Source organism: Macrobrachium nipponense, chromosome 47 (genome assembly GCF_015104395.2).
Source record: "Macrobrachium nipponense isolate FS-2020 chromosome 47, ASM1510439v2, whole genome shotgun sequence".
Taxonomy (NCBI): domain Eukaryota; kingdom Metazoa; phylum Arthropoda; class Malacostraca; order Decapoda; family Palaemonidae; genus Macrobrachium; species Macrobrachium nipponense.
This window is the reverse complement of record NC_087222.1, coordinates 36,104,245-36,119,899: the sequence shown is the minus strand read 5'-3', so window position 1 is coordinate 36,119,899 and position 15,655 is coordinate 36,104,245. Positions and strand designations below refer to the sequence as shown.

The 15,655-nt window shown below is 42.0% G+C and overlaps 1 protein-coding gene across 1 annotated transcript in view; it reads right to left on the bottom strand.

The window, feature by feature from the left end:
- LOC135204652 (ABC transporter F family member 4-like) overlaps positions 1 to 15,655 on the bottom strand; it is a 200,573-nt gene that overhangs the window by 123,991 nt on the left and 60,927 nt on the right. The window contains exons 2-3 of the mRNA XM_064234801.1: positions 13,177 to 13,184; positions 12,780 to 12,977 (exon numbers count right to left, since the gene is read on the bottom strand). Coding sequence (XP_064090871.1) covers positions 12,780 to 12,977; positions 13,177 to 13,184 — 206 coding nt within the window. The remainder of the gene's footprint in view (positions 1 to 12,779; positions 12,978 to 13,176; positions 13,185 to 15,655) is intronic.

The window sequence follows — 15,655 nt, the reverse complement described above, 5'->3', positions numbered from 1 at the left end:
GTTTCAATGAAATTTAAGTGTTTGTAATGATATTACTAGAGGCAGTCCCCGGTTATCGACAATCCGGTTTTATGGAGCTTGTCTAGTGCCAAAAATAGGTGATTTTCAGCACCAATTTTTGGTGCCAAAATGCACCGATTTCCAATTACCTGCTCGACCTAGCAGAGGTGGTTTTAACCGGTTATCAGCACCAAAAGACAGAAAATCACCAATTTTGCTTATCATCAAGCCATCAGAAGGTAAACCCTTCCAGTAACGGGGGACTGCTGTACTATCAATTTCAGGGACCTCAAGTCATCGTTTTTCTCAAATATCTTTCAAATTAATTATTTGATTGAAATGTTACTTGACACTGTACAAGACACCTCCCACCAATTTTTGGTAATACAAGCAGGGTTATCGATGATCTAGTTTTATGGAGCTTGTCTAGCAGCTAAAATAGGAGATTTTTGGCACTGAAATGTGCCGAGTTCCGTCATGGGTGCTGATATCATATCATACCTAACAGAGGCACATTAACCAGTTATTGCCGCCATAAGCACCATAAATCGCCCCCGATTTTCAGTTATCGGTGACCTCCGTTTATCATCAAGCCATCAGAATAGAAACCTCGCCCCCCACCCCAATAACTGGGAACTGCCTATACAATTGTGCATTGTTATATGGTGTTAGTTAAGGCATTTACTCTGGACTTACATGGTGTTGCCAATCATTGCCAAGCATCGCCAAGCTATGCATTCAAACATCCTTTATCCCCCATCAAGTTAACCGGGGATTGCCTGTATCAGCAATATCACCAAGACGCTAAAACGTAAACAAAGTTGAACGGCAACAGTGAGGAGAAGAGCGCACGTCTTTCCTTGCCAATGGCCAAAAGCAAAGAAGGTGTATACTGACTGGGTGGGCGGGACTCACACGTGTAGTCAGTAGTTAACTACGTACTCCATCACCTTGTTTAAACTTAACAGCCATTCTCCGGCTGTGCTGAAATAATTCCTATTGTAACAGACTGATGGTTTGTATATTGTGAAGGAACAAACTTCAATTAACTCTTAAATGCCGACTGGAACGTATTTTACGTCGACATTTTTTGTCTCTCGGGTGCAGACTGGACGTATTTTACATCGACATACAAAAGTTTTTTTAAAATTCGCGGATACGTTTCTTTTAGGCCTACCAGCCGAAAACTCTTGTATCACGCACCTTGGGGGATGCTGGGAGTTCCCTGATCAAGGTGTTGTTTTGTTTACAATCGTTACGCATGGCGCGCAAGCGCAAATTTCTTTCTTGCCGCACTAAAAGTATCTGTGACACATCTCAAAAATTATTTTTGTCACATTGACATAATTTTTGTACCATTTTAAATTAGCCGTTACATGGAGTATTATATATGAAAATGTGTGCATGTTTATGTAGCATACAACAAAAAAATACTCATGATTGTAGCTTTTATCGGTTTTGAGATATTTTCATATAAAATAACGATAAATGCCAAAATTTCAACCTTCGGTCAACTTTGACTCTACCGAAATGGTCAAAAAACACAATTGTAAGCTAAACTCTTATATTTTAGTAATATTCAATCATTTACCTTAATTTTGCAACTAATTGGAAGTCTCTAGCACAAATATTTCGATTTATGTAGAATTTATTAAAAAACTTTTTTCCTTAGTCCGAACGGTAACTCTTCCGAAAAAAATCATACATGCGATTGTGGTAATGTTTGCACCATTTTAAATTAGCCGTTACATAAAGATATATGAAAATCTGCGCAATTTCATGCACAATACAACTACAAATAACCCATGGTTGTAGCTTTTATCAATTTTGAAATATTTTCATATAAAAAATGATAAGTGACAAATTTTCAACCTTCAGTCAACTTTGACACTCCCGAAATGGTCGAAAAACGCAATTGTAAGCTAAAACGCTTATATTCTAGTATATTCAAGCATTTACCTTAATTTTGCAACAAATTGGAAGTCTCTAGCACAATATTTCGATTTATGGTGAATTTATGAAAAAAATAACATTTTCTTAACGTCCGCGCGGTAACTCTTCCGAAAAAATCATACGTGCGATTGTGGTAATGTTTGCACCATTTTAAAGTAGCCGTTACATAAAGTTTTTATATATGAAAATGTGCACAATTTCATGAAGAATACAACTAAAAATAATTGAAGATTGTAGCTTTTCCTCATTTTTGAAATATTGCATATAAATCTTGATAAATAGAAAAAAACCATGTTCGGTCAACTTTGACTCTACCGAAATGTCGAAAAACGCAATTGTAAGCTAAAACTCTTACAGTCTAGTAATATTCAGTCATTTATCTTCATCTTGAAAACAAATTTGAAGTCTCTAGCACAATATTTAGATTTATGGCGAATTAAAAAAAAAAACTTTCCTTCCTTCGCGCGCGGATTCTCTGCCACAAATCTCCGAAATGTGTACATCCCATTCTCGGAATATTTGCTCCATTTCATATTAGGCATTTCATAGAGTTTTATATATGAAAATGTGCGTAATTTTATGTAGAATAAAACAAAAAATATTTGAAGGTTGTAGCTTTTCTTATTTCCGAAATAATTGCATATAAAAAAATATATATAAAAAATTCGACATTCGGTCAACTTTAACTCGATCAGATATGGGTAGAAAACTGCAATTGTAGCTAATACTCTTACATTATAGTAATATTCAATCATTTTTCTTCATTTTGAAGAAATTGGGAAGTCTCTAGACAATATTAGATTTATGGTGAATTTTGAAAAAAAAGAAAAAAATAATTTGTTTACGTCTGCGCGTTACGAATTCATGCATTATTTTGTGATAATATTTTCTCTGTGTTGCTTTTATTGTTTTACAATGTGTTATATACTAAAATGATTGCAATTTAGAGTAACATTACAACGAAAAAAAAAGTAACTTGTTGTTACCTTTAACGGTTTTGCGCACGGCGCGATTTGAATACAATTATATATGAAATTTTTTTTTGTTTTTGCGCTATCATATATCGCATCATTTATATATGATAATGATAATTTTTTCATTTCTGATGGTTTGCATACTAAACTTCAGCCAATGACAAAAAAGGAGCCAAAAATGAACTCTTATCTTGAAAACTAAGCGTGCTGTGATTTTTTTTTAAAAATATTTTTTCCTCTTTTTTTCCGCACTCACTCTGAAACACCTCCGGCACACGGGAGAAATTTTTTTTTTACCGCTTCGGCGTTTAAGGGTTAATGTGTAAAATGGCGATATCACTGCTTCATAAAGTTTACCTATAATGTGCCTCTGAAGCCAATCCCTCTTTGCCTGTGAATCTAGAGCATGTGGTGAAATATGGGCTATTCTCTTTTCGCCTTGTCTATCTTCTTTATTTAACGGTTCCTGCATTGGCTCCATTAACTCTTCCTTTATGTCAACTTCTTCACTTTTCATGATACCATTGCAATGATTTCCAAGTTCTGCCTTAACCTCTGCAAAAATAGGAAATAAAAGTGAGAGAAAAATACAACAAGCATGAACGCTATGACACTAACTAAAAGAACTACCAGTAGATGCCAAGTTCCATGTTATGGTGCGGTTTGAGGATGATACTACAAATGAAGTTGCAGATGAATCTTGAAGATTAATTTGTATGGATAATGAGAAGGATGAAGATAAGAGAGAGAGAGAGAGAGAGAGAGAGAGAGAGAGACTTGTACTGCATTTAATCTCTAACCCATACAGAAGCTCCATTAATGTGTATAAATGATCACTACTCCATAATGTTTACCTGTATGTGCTTCTGCTGCAAATCCTCCTCTGACTGTGAATCTGCAGAATGCGACTGAAAATGGGAACTTCTATTTTCTTCTGGTTTATCTTCTTTATCGGTTGGCTCCTGCATCGGTTCCATTAACTCTTCCCTTATATCAATTTCCTCACTTTTCAGGAAACCATCATACCCATTTCTAAGTTCTTCCTGAACCTCTGCAAAAAATCACAATTTGTCGTAAATTGTATTTTTCCTAACTATACAAACCTGAGGTCCTTTACATAAGGAATTACTTGTGGCGTAGCTGGAATTATGGCCGTTGAATCTTGAGCAAGGTGGTTAGGCAGTAACTACCATGGGGCAGGCTAGCCTGCCCAGATGTAAAAACACTCCACTTTGCCTTTTGGCCCAGGTCAGATTGAGGATGGCATGAGGTGGGCATATATGTTAAAGGGATACCTTAGGTTTGTCTAGTTAGGAAAAATACAATTTACGACAAATTGTGATTTGTTCCGACACGTAATACAAACCCTCAGTCCTTTACATATGGAAGACTCACTGATTGGTGAGAGGAATCTGGGTGAGCCTCTAGAACTGACTGGAGTTCTGCGCACTAGGCTACTCATCCTGGTTGTAAGAGCAAGGAGGAGTGCCCTGCTGCCTCTGACAACTTGATTGGAGTATAGGAGCTGCATGATCAAAAGTCAGACTTCTGGGCCTTTTTGAAATGAGTGAGGGATCGTGACTCATCCGAAAAAGGGCTGTGAAGAATATTTGGCGTCGGAGACATTAATGCAAAGTTCTGGGAAGGGTTTGCATTATTGTCAGTCTCCTTCCTCCCCTTGCTAGAGGAAGGAGCGGATTGCTTCTATGATTCTGATAAGAAACATAAAAGCTTACCGCATCAATCGTCCAACCAGCCAGTGTGAGTCGAGTCTATCCTCAACCCGAAGGACGAGGATGGTAGGGACAAGGCGTGGTGGGGGAAGGGGAGAGTCAGTCACTCTCGCATCCTTCTTACCTCTACAGCTGCACACCATGGACGAGATGCAACTTGTCCTCTTGAAGGAGCTGGGTAAGCAAACACATCTTGCAAGCATCCACCGCTGGTCCAGGGAAATGAGGTTCCAAGGACCTGTGGGCAGTCGCGAAGGGAAAGAAAGATATGGTCGCAATGACCTATCCATCTGCCTGTCCGACATATTCTTTGGAGTGATGTCCAGTACCCGTCCACAGGTCTATCCATCTGCAGCAAAGTCTCTCGCAGTCTCGTATCCCACTGCAGCGAGTCCTCTTGCGGTCTCGTATCCCCACTGCAGCAATCTCTCACGGTCTCGTCGTCTCCGCAGTGGATAAGACACCGACACGCAATGGTGGCGGTCAATACTTATGGGTACCAGAACACGCCAGTAGGACAAAGTAATGACTGATCTGGATCAACCAATACAATGTCCACAGTGTAGCTTGTGACGGTCTCGGATGCTTCGACAGCTGCCGACTAACTGCGTTCGGTTGTGTAAGGCGAGCAGTCATGCATCCGAGACGTAGTCACGTGACACTCGCCTTTTGAAGGGTTATGCCGAGAGACCATACAAATCGTCTATCTTGTTGCCACCGATGCTGGAATGCGAGATGATGATTCTCTCAAGGCATGTGCCATCACACGAAAGTCAATTGCCTTCTGGAGACCAGGTCCCTGATGGCAAAGACAGAAGTTCTCATAGTATAGTTGAATCTCAACTAAGGAGAAACAATACTATATGCCAGTGAAAGACTAAGGTGAATGCAGACCTATGTCTTCACAGCTGATTCGAGAGAAGTTAACTCTCAAGATTCTGAACGTAGAAAAGTTCCGCCGATGACACCAACCCGTGAAGACAGCTTAATCCATGTTTGTTTTTACAGAGGACTGAAAACAACTAAACCGCTACTTCATTGCTGTTCGGTGAGAAGTCGGAGTTGCAATGAAAGCAGAGCGCTTTCAGTAATGAAAACACAGGGATTGTACTGCCTGAAGAACCACTTCTCATGGGCTGGATCAGGGAGGACATCTATATACTTGGAAGTAGAGCTGGCAAGGCGGGGAACAGGCGATGTCTTCCGTTATTCATCTACAATTCGGGGTGGACAATGAACAATTGCACACCTACGAATATGAGATGTATTTAGAAGACAAACTCAGATGTCTGAAGAAATGCGGCAGGTGCGATGCAGCGGGAGACTAGGCTACAGACTTCTGTTACCGTGCGGTAAACAGAAAGATGATAACGAGTCTAGTGAGATATCTCTGTCTGAAAATTTTTGCAACGGCAAAGGCGATGCAGTAGAGATGGTCATACACATATGCGAGAGTTCCAGCCAACCAGAGACCTAAGTCTGTGATTGCCGGGCAGAGATTCGGTTCGGTAGTCAATCATCGCAGATGAGAGAGACAATATCTGACCGTACTATCTCGGAGAGTCAGCTGGTACTGGGCTGCGGCAGGCAGGGCTGGCAGGCAGCCCATACACCACTAGCTCTCGCTTACTTGTCATCCGAGTTGCCAGGTAATCCAATTCCAAGAAGGAATGCGTTCGGTTAGAACCATCGAGCGCAAAAAAATAAGGTCGAGCATTTGCATTTTAACCGAAACGGATTTCGGTGAATACAAACGCAGTGGTGTTGTTGTTGTAACAATACCACAAGTATCTCAAAATGAAAACTGGTAACTCCTGGGAGGTTGCAGGGCAGTCCCGAGTTGCAGTTCAATTAAGAAGATACTATTCGTCTCAGTCACAATCCGTAGAATTAACTACGGTATGTGCCTACACCTTGGACAATTCAACTGATAACAGAAGCATGTCGCGAGGGCAATATACGTAGTATATTTGCAGGTTCCTGTACATAGACCTCCAGCCTAAATTCTCTTCCATTCGAGAAACAAGAATAAGGACTGGAAGCCGACCCCCTTCATTCTCTAAAGAAGAGAGCGAATGTGAAGTTTTCCCGAAGGAAGACTTCCACGGTGAACAGGATACCAAAGACGATAGTTCAAGCTGAACTGGATGTTCCCATCCGTTCTTCTCTACCCGGGGTTGGCTGCCTACTGAAGCGACGGGACCGTCAGGTCCATCCAGGCTGAGCCCCTCCCGAGATATTCTTCCTTTCTCACCTTTCTCACCAGACGCCAGGTAGGCCTCCAGGCCTGTCAGTGCGTCCTGCTTCAGGAACAGTCTCCATTCTTGGCGATCATCATAGAGCCTCATCTCATCAACTTCCCGCAAACTAGAGCCTCTCCTCTCTACTCCTCTCTCTATGTTTTGTAGCCATCTCATTTTTGGTCTTCCTACCGGTCTCCTTCCTTCCGGTGTCCATTCCAAAAACCTTATAGGATATCGCTCCTCCTCCATTCTTTTGGTGTGTCCAAACCATCTAAGCTGTCCTCTCTCCACAAAATCTAGTATCCCCTCCACTCCCAGTTCTCTTCTAATGTCTTCATTTCGTAGCCTATCTAGTCTTGTTACACCTTTTATGAGTCTTAGGGCTTTTCATTTCAGCTGCTTGAAGTTGGCTTCTAGTTCTTGATGTTAATGTCCATGATTCATGGCCATAAGTCAATATTGGTCTTAAAATAGAGAGGTATATTATGGTTTTCACTTTGCGAGGTATATTTCTGTCTTTCATTAGTGGGTAGAGCAGATACAGGTTGTTACTGAATTTCTGTATTCGGGTAGTTGTTTCCAGTTTTGAATCGTTTTGGTCACTAAACTCTACTCCTAAGTATTTGAAATTTCTACACTGTTTCAATGTCTGACCTTCTAATTCTACATCTACGTTACTTGGTGTTCGTGATAAGTGCATGATCTCTGTCTTATTCTTGTTGATCCGCATTCCATTAGCTGTTAAGATCGCGTTCCAGTTGTTGACGTTTTCTTGGAGAGATTCTGCGCTGAGGGCTATCATTGCATGGTCATCTGCATACATAAGGTTGATGGTCATATCTGCAGCTTCATCCTCACCTAGTTCCCTCATACATTTTATCTAAGAACAATATAAAAAGAAGTGGCGAAAGGACGCTGCCCTGTCTTACTCCTGATTTTATTTCAAACCAGTCTTTCATTCTCTTGATTTGTTTTTTACTCTGGATCTGATGATAGATAGGTTTTGTTATTAAATTGCTCTTATAAGTTTCTCAGGGATTCCATAGTAAGGGTCTTTTAGGGCATCCCATATTTTCATTCTTGGTACTCTATCAAAAGCCTTTTCTAGATCTATAAAAGGCAATATATCTATCCCTGTCCCATTCCCAGCTCTTCTCAAATATCATCTTGAGGGAGAAAATCATATCAGTTGTCCCTCTTCCTGGTCGAAAACCGTTTGCCATTCACCCAGCTTTGGTTCAACATATCCTCTCAATCTAGTTTCAAGTATTCTTTCATATACTTTAAAAGCATGTGACATTAGGGATATTCCTCTATAATTGCTGCAATTTGTCTTGTCACCTTTCTTATAGATTGGGCATATTAGATCTCTTCTCCAGTCTTCAGGTGGCATTTGCCCATTCCAGAGTATGTCGATTAGCTCTAGTAGCCAGATGACTCCATCCTCCCCCATGGTTTTTAAGGAGCTCTGCAGGTATTGTATCCACTCCAGGGGCCTTACCATTTCTCATCCTCTTGAGAGCATTTTTTAACTCCAGTGTTGTTATGTCAGGTTCTGCATCCCCAACCACATCAAATTCTACATGCTCTTCAAGGTCATTGTTTCCGTTGTTTAGTAGTGTTTCAAAGTGATGTTTCCATCCTAATTCAATTTGTTCTCGGGGTTCGGTTAAAATTGTCCCATCCATAGGGCTTTGATTACATAAGAGGGTGGTTGGCTTCCCTTTCTATAGTTTTTGGCAGTGCTTATATATGAGTTTTCTGGTACCTTGGAGATCATTTCCCAGATCTTCTCCTATTCTTTCCCATGTTTCTCTTTTTGTTTGAGCTTTTATTCTTTCCGTTTCTCTCGACGCTTCTTTATAGTTGTATTTGTGATCTTCCAAATTCAAAGTTTTCATCCATTTTCTGAAGAGTTTCATTTTGTTTGCAACAGCGGCCTTTAGTGTGGGGGTCCACCAAGCAGTTTGTTTTTTGTTCCTCCTACCTCGAACTCTTTTCTTTGCACTGTATTATTAGCAGCACCCACTACAGCCATTCTAAAGTGTCCCTCCATTTTTCATTTGGGTCATTGCTATCCTGTTGCATTGTTTAGCTCTACTTATTTTGTTCGTTTTGATATCTAACTAAGCACTCCTCTTCTCTCATATTCTCTAAAATAAATCTTTCTCTCACTTGGCTTTTAATTGGTTTGGGTTTTGTCATCTTTAATTTAATTAAGAGAAAGCCTGTGATCTGAATCGAATGACACAGAGGGGATGCTTTTTACATCTCTGACCATATTTTTGTTATTTGTTATTGCCATATCAATCATTGATTTTTCAGTATATGCTCCTAAAGCCGACGTTCCATCGGTACCACGTCCAACTTGTGGGCTGGTCTCTATGATTATAGAAAGAGTTCATAATGGACATCTGGTTTAGTATGCAAAAATCAATTATGTTTTCTCCTTCTCTATTTCTGTCTCCAATGCTAAATGGTCCTAATATGCTCTCTATGCCTGTCCTGTCTTGCCCAATATGTCCATTCATATCTCCAATTATTAATGTATTCTCTACATATGGACAGAATCTTTTACTTCTTGTAGATGTCTGTAGAATTCTTCCTTTTCTTCTTGAGAGCGGCCCTGCTGTGGTGCATACACCTGAATTATGCTGGCTTGAAATGTTCCTAACTTTAAGGAAATGCTAATAATCCTATCACATTTGAATTCTAGATGACTAATTTTTTCCAGCTAGCTCTTCACTCACAATAAAACCTACTCCGTGTCGTGCGGTTCTTCCACCTTTGTAAAATAATTGGTAATTGTTATGCAATAATTTTGTTCCTTCTCCTGGTAAACGGGTTTCACACAGCCCCAAAATGTCTATTTTTCTTTCCTCCATCATCATGGATTACCTCCTCCTCCTTACTCTCAAAGTACTTAGATTAATTGTTCCTAATCTCAAAGATTTATTTCCCTGTCCATGTCCAATAACATTCCGAGTCAGGATGTGCCCGGGCATCCTTTGATCAATGGGTCTGTCCTGAAGTAAGTCGTGCGGTTCATGAGCAATTTATAGCAGCTCACCGGCTTGCTAGGCCTGTCGTGAGCCCTCAGAGCTGTTAATTTGTACCATCCATAAGCCTATTGCTTCCTAAAAGGTCACAGAGGTTCCAACATAACCCCCAAGCAGTCTTATGGTAGGTTTAAGCCACTGCACCTCTACAAGGTTACACAGCTCCTTATCCCAATGTATGCTGGCCTTCAGCAGCAGTACTTCCTTCGAACGCTAGAAATTCCAGGAATTCGAGCATTCGGCGAGATTCCCGATTGTCGTAGTAACAAATATCTGGGATTCTCGTCTCGCCCACTCTAGCCCTTGGTTTCGCCCAAGTGTTTGCAGATTGTAGAAGACCAGAACACTCGGAGAGTGCTAGAAACTCCGAAGAATTCTAAGCGCTCGGCGAAACCCCCCACAAATTCGTCAGACGATCATTGGGTGGTGGTCCTCCCGATTCCCGTAAAAATCGAGGATAGGGCCAAATCCTTCCTCAATGATGGGGACTTATGTCCGGTAGGACCCGAAGGTCCCACCAGGAACGCAGTCCCCAACGCGGTATCCTACAGAGAACGCTCTGCAGGATCCCTCCCCTTCCCGTCACAGCCATAGGGAGAGGGAATGGGGGAGGAAGATTGGACACTCTCGCTCGCCTTCCCAGCGGAACTAGCAGTCGGAGAAGCGAGTGCGGGCAGCCATCACCGTGCGGTGATGGCTGCTCCGAGTCTAGGAAAATGTTACCATCTGAAGAAAACGTTTTCCCGAGGAGGGTTACGAAACTCGTACTGTAAGCTAAAGTCTGGCCGCCACCGTGACCGTTGTATGGGGAGGGATGAGCGTGCACCTGACAGGACAGAGCCGATACCATCCTCCGAAGCGTCCCGGTCCTCGTCGAGGTTGAAACCTCTCAAGAGGATTGAAGAGGAGCCCACCCCGGTCTCTGTGTGTGTGGTCCAGTGGGACTGTCACGTGAACAGCTGTGATGGTCACTCCGAGAGTCTGGGAAGCGTCATCGTCCTCGCCAGCCCCCAAGATCTCCTCCAACCACTTGAGCGAGGATCTGTTGGTTCCAAGACCAAACTAGGCTCGTGGCCGGACCGTAAGAAGTGCATTCATCACGGTCACTCCTGTTCACCTCGTTCCTCCTGGTGTACCCTGAGGAGGTTAAAGGGACAGGTGAGGGAGACCTGACGCTCCTCCCCTGCCTACAAGCAGAGCCGGTAGGCTGGAAGGACTGAAGACAATCACCAACCCATGGTGACGATCGCGCTGCAGGTCTGGACCAGCGGTCTTATTGCGGAGAAGCGCTGGACCGAGGACAGTAGCATCGGTCTCGTGTCAGGGGAGCTGCTACCAGTTGTGCGAGCCATCCGGTCCTGGTGGGAGCGACGGTCGGGTGACTGGTAGTGTCCACTATCGCGGTGAGAGCAAGCACCGTCCTCTCAATGCACCCAGGCGAGGCTGGACCAGGTCCAGGTGAGGTTGGACCAGGTCCAGGTGAGGTTGGACCCAGTGGCCAGGGGGGGGACCTCTTTCCAGCCTCGCTATGTGAACGGTCTGGTGGGAACGTCACGTCAACCATGGGTACTGGGCGATCGCTGTGAGTGCGATCGCCAGTCTGGCGAGTCACCTGAGCGACTCCTACCATCCTTCCGCTCCGTGCCTGGGTCCTGACACACTGAGCATTCTCAGTAGTCTGGACCTTGGCTGCACGGTCACCCGCAGGTGACCGAACACTTGGTGACGCTCACAAGCAAGCAGCCAAGACGGTTCCCGGTCCGGAGGTGGAACCTCTGGAACCAGGAGCAGAGGTACCGGCGTAGCTGGTACCCCTACGGTCCCCATCTTCTTCCCTGGGGAAGGAGAGACAGGCCCCGTTCCCGGAGGAACGGGAGGACCAGCGGAAGACCCACCTGTCCCACCGGAGCAAGACAGACCCTTAGAAGTCTCTGTGCGAGACTCCTTAGTGGGGGGCGAGCCCACCTTCTTCTTCCTCGGCTGGGGGGCCTTGGAATTCGAAGGGGAAGAGGCAGTAGAAGAATACGACGACACCTTCCTCTTCTTCGTGGACTTTCTCTTCGCCAGTTTCCTCAGGACAAACCGACAAGTCCTCCATCCAGGACGGAATTGGGGGCTAGTTACGGTAGCAACACGCCCCAAACTGCACCTGTCCGGAGGGACCTGTTGGAGCAGAAGTGGAATGAAACGCTTCCTCAAGGAGGGTTATGAAACTCTTACCTGGCAGGTGAAGCATCTGCCACCACCGAGACTGGTCGGTAACGCAACAGTCATCTGGGTGGGGAGGGGCTGACGTGCACCTGACAGGAGACAGTCGATACCATCCTCTGACTATTCCAAGTCTTCATTAGAAGACGGCCGAAAGCAAAGTGGAGTGTTTACATCCAGGCAGGCTAGCCTGCCCCACGGTAGTTACTGCCTAACCACCTTGTTCAAGATTCAACGGCCGTAATTCCAGCTACGCCGTAAGTAATTCCTTATGTAAAGGACCTCAGGTTTGTATTACGTGTCGGAACAAATAGGAAATAAAGTTGAAAGGGAAATAAAACTAGCATGAATACTATGACAATGATAAATTGAACTAGATACCAAGATCCAAGTTATTGTGCAGTTTGAGGATATTACCATTGAAGTTACAGATGAATCTTGAAGATTAATATGTATGGATAAGGAGAAGGATGAAGATCTGAGAGAGAGAGAGAGAGAGAGAGAGAGAGAGAGAGAGAGAGAGAGAGAGCTTGTACTGCATTTAATCTCTAACCCATACAGAAAGCTCCAATTAATGTGTATAAATGATCACTACTCCATAATGTTTACCTATAATGTGCTTCTGCTGCAAATCCTCCTCTGACTGTGAATCTGCAGAATGCGACTGAAAATGGGAACTTCTATTTTCTTCTGGTCTATCTTCTTTATCGGTTGGCTCCTGCATCGGTTCCATTAACTCTTCCTTTACATCAACCTCCTCACTTTTCAAGAAACCATCATACCCATTTCTAAGTTCTTCCTGAACCTCTGCAAAAATAGGAAATAAAGTTGAGAGGGAGGGTTGATTTATTAATTCTTACTGGCGTCGCAACGACGAGGTTATTGACGCCGTATCATTAAAAGGAATTGCAAAGGAAAAAATCAATTAAAATGCAATAAATATGTTTATATAAATCTGTCAGAGAACTACAGAGAATAAAAACCCACACAAAATAACCTATCTCACCTACACACCTATTTCAAATTAATTGTAAACAAAAAAATACAAGCAACATAGGCACCCCGCAAACTTCCAAATTCTACAGAGTTCTGTCAAAATAAATAGATATTAAAAGTACTAAAACATTATATATGGTAATAGATATATCAATTGGAGGTAAATTTTATGTACATAAAAATTTCCTGATCTAAAAAGACTTAAAAGCAAATGATATACACTGACACATACTAACACATACACAAACTCAAACATCTTGACCAACTAACCTAAATTTTTTTCAAGAAGACCTGCTTCTCGAAGGTAACTAAAAAGCTTATCCTCATTAAAATCTCTGCCTATAATGGCATCTAGTTTAAGATCCATTCTTCCAACTACGTTAAAATGACGGTTCCTTGCTGATATTAAGCTGGGGCATTCTACTATTAAATGTTTTACTGTGAGGGGAACAAGACAATCCTCACAAAATGGTTCAGGGTCATTGTTCATTAAAAACCCATGAGTAATCCGTGTGTGGCCGATCCGTAACCTACATAATGCAGTCTCTTTCCGACGGTCTTCTAACATATAAAGCCAGGGGTTGATTACATCAGTGAGTTCTCTCATTTTATTATTACTCTCTATTGCCAATAGAATTGCCAAACTGATTCTACAGTCTTTTTAATTTCAGGAATGTAGTCTGAACAGGGAATTGCTATACTTTTTGGATTTTTTGATGTACCTAACTTAGCCAATTCATCAGCTCGTTCATTTCCAACAATACCAACATGTGAAGGAACCCAGCAGAGGTTAACTACCTTCTGTTTTTGTTTTAATAAAAACAACCACTCTGTTATTTCCAGTACCACAGGGTGTACTGGATTAAAAGATGCCAAAGCTTCCAAGGCACTCTTGGAATCACTAAAAATGGTAAAATTATCTCCTTCTAAAGTTACAATTTTCTTTAGGGCTGTTAAAATGCTAAAAGTTCAGCAGTAAAAATAGAAGCACAACTTGGTATGCACCACTAACACTACTGTCAGGGTATACCACTCCAACCCAACGCCTGCACTGGATTTGGAGCCATCGGTAAAGAATTGCCTTGAGTTATCATGTTTTTCAGCATGGCAAAGGAATTTCTGCTTAAGAATATCACCTGAACAGTCTGCCTTGCAACCAGAAAACCATTTACAATATTTCACAGAGGGCAACTTCCATGGAGGGAATCTTGAAAATTTTGCTGGAATTACTTTTCCTTTTATTACATTGAGCTCCTCTAATGCACATTTTACCCTGTATCCAAAAGGCTTTGGATATGAAGCATATTTTTCATAAATACAAAAATTGCCTTTAAAAACAGTATTGTAAGCTAAGGACTCAAGAGTTCTCTGTATGCGGTACCAATATTTTAACAGGGTAATTTTTCTTATCAGATCTAAGGCAGTTCACCTGCATCCACTAATAACTAGATATTTGGAGAGGATCTAAAGGCTCCTGTTGCAATTCTAATTCCCCCATGATGAACTGCATTCAACGTATCTAATCTCCTTGTCGTAGCTGATGAGTAGATTTCTGACCCATATGCCAATTTTGAAGCAACTATTGCTTTATAAACATGTAACAAGTGCTTTCTATCAGCCCCCCAATTTGTATGACCTAAGACTTTTAAAACATCTAAGGCCTTCATGCATTTGACTTTGAGGCTCCTGAGATGAGCTTCCCATGTCAACCTGCTGTCAAAGAATGAGGCCTAAAAACTTGTTTCCTGTACACATGCCGAGTCTCGTGGTCCATTTAAAAACAGATCTGGGTCTGGATGAACCCCTCTGATACGGCAAAAATGCATAACAACTGTTTTGGCAGAGGAAAATTTAAAACCATGCTCAGCTGCCCAACTGTTACTTTATTTATTACCAACTGGAGTTTTCGCTCTGCAACAGACATTTTAGAGCAGCACACGAAATAGATAAATCATCAACAAACATTGTTGACATTACATCTTTTGGAATTTTTGAGGCTATCCCATTTATGGCTAAGGCAAACAGAGTGACACTTAACACACTTCCCTGTGGTACTCCTTCCTCTTGTTCTTTCAAATTAGACAGAGTACTACCTACTCTGACTTTAAAATAACGGTTTTTTAAAAAGACTTTAATAAAAAGTGGTAGTTCTCCACGCAGACCAATTTCATGCAAGACTTTCATAATTCCATGCCTCCAGGTAGTATCATACGCCTTTTCTAGGTCAAAGAAAACCGCCACATAATGCTGCTTGGAAGCAAATGCCTGACAAATTGCATTCTCCAAACGTATCAATACATCTGTGCAAGAATGCATACGGCGAAAGCCACACTGAGATGATGATATAATCTTCTTTGATTCTAAAAACCATACCAACCTAAAAATTTACCATTTTTTTTCCATAAGTTTACAAAAACAGGAAGTTAAAGCTATTGGTCTATAGCTTGTAGGGACAGATGAATCTTTCCTGGCTTAACAAAGGGTAAAAC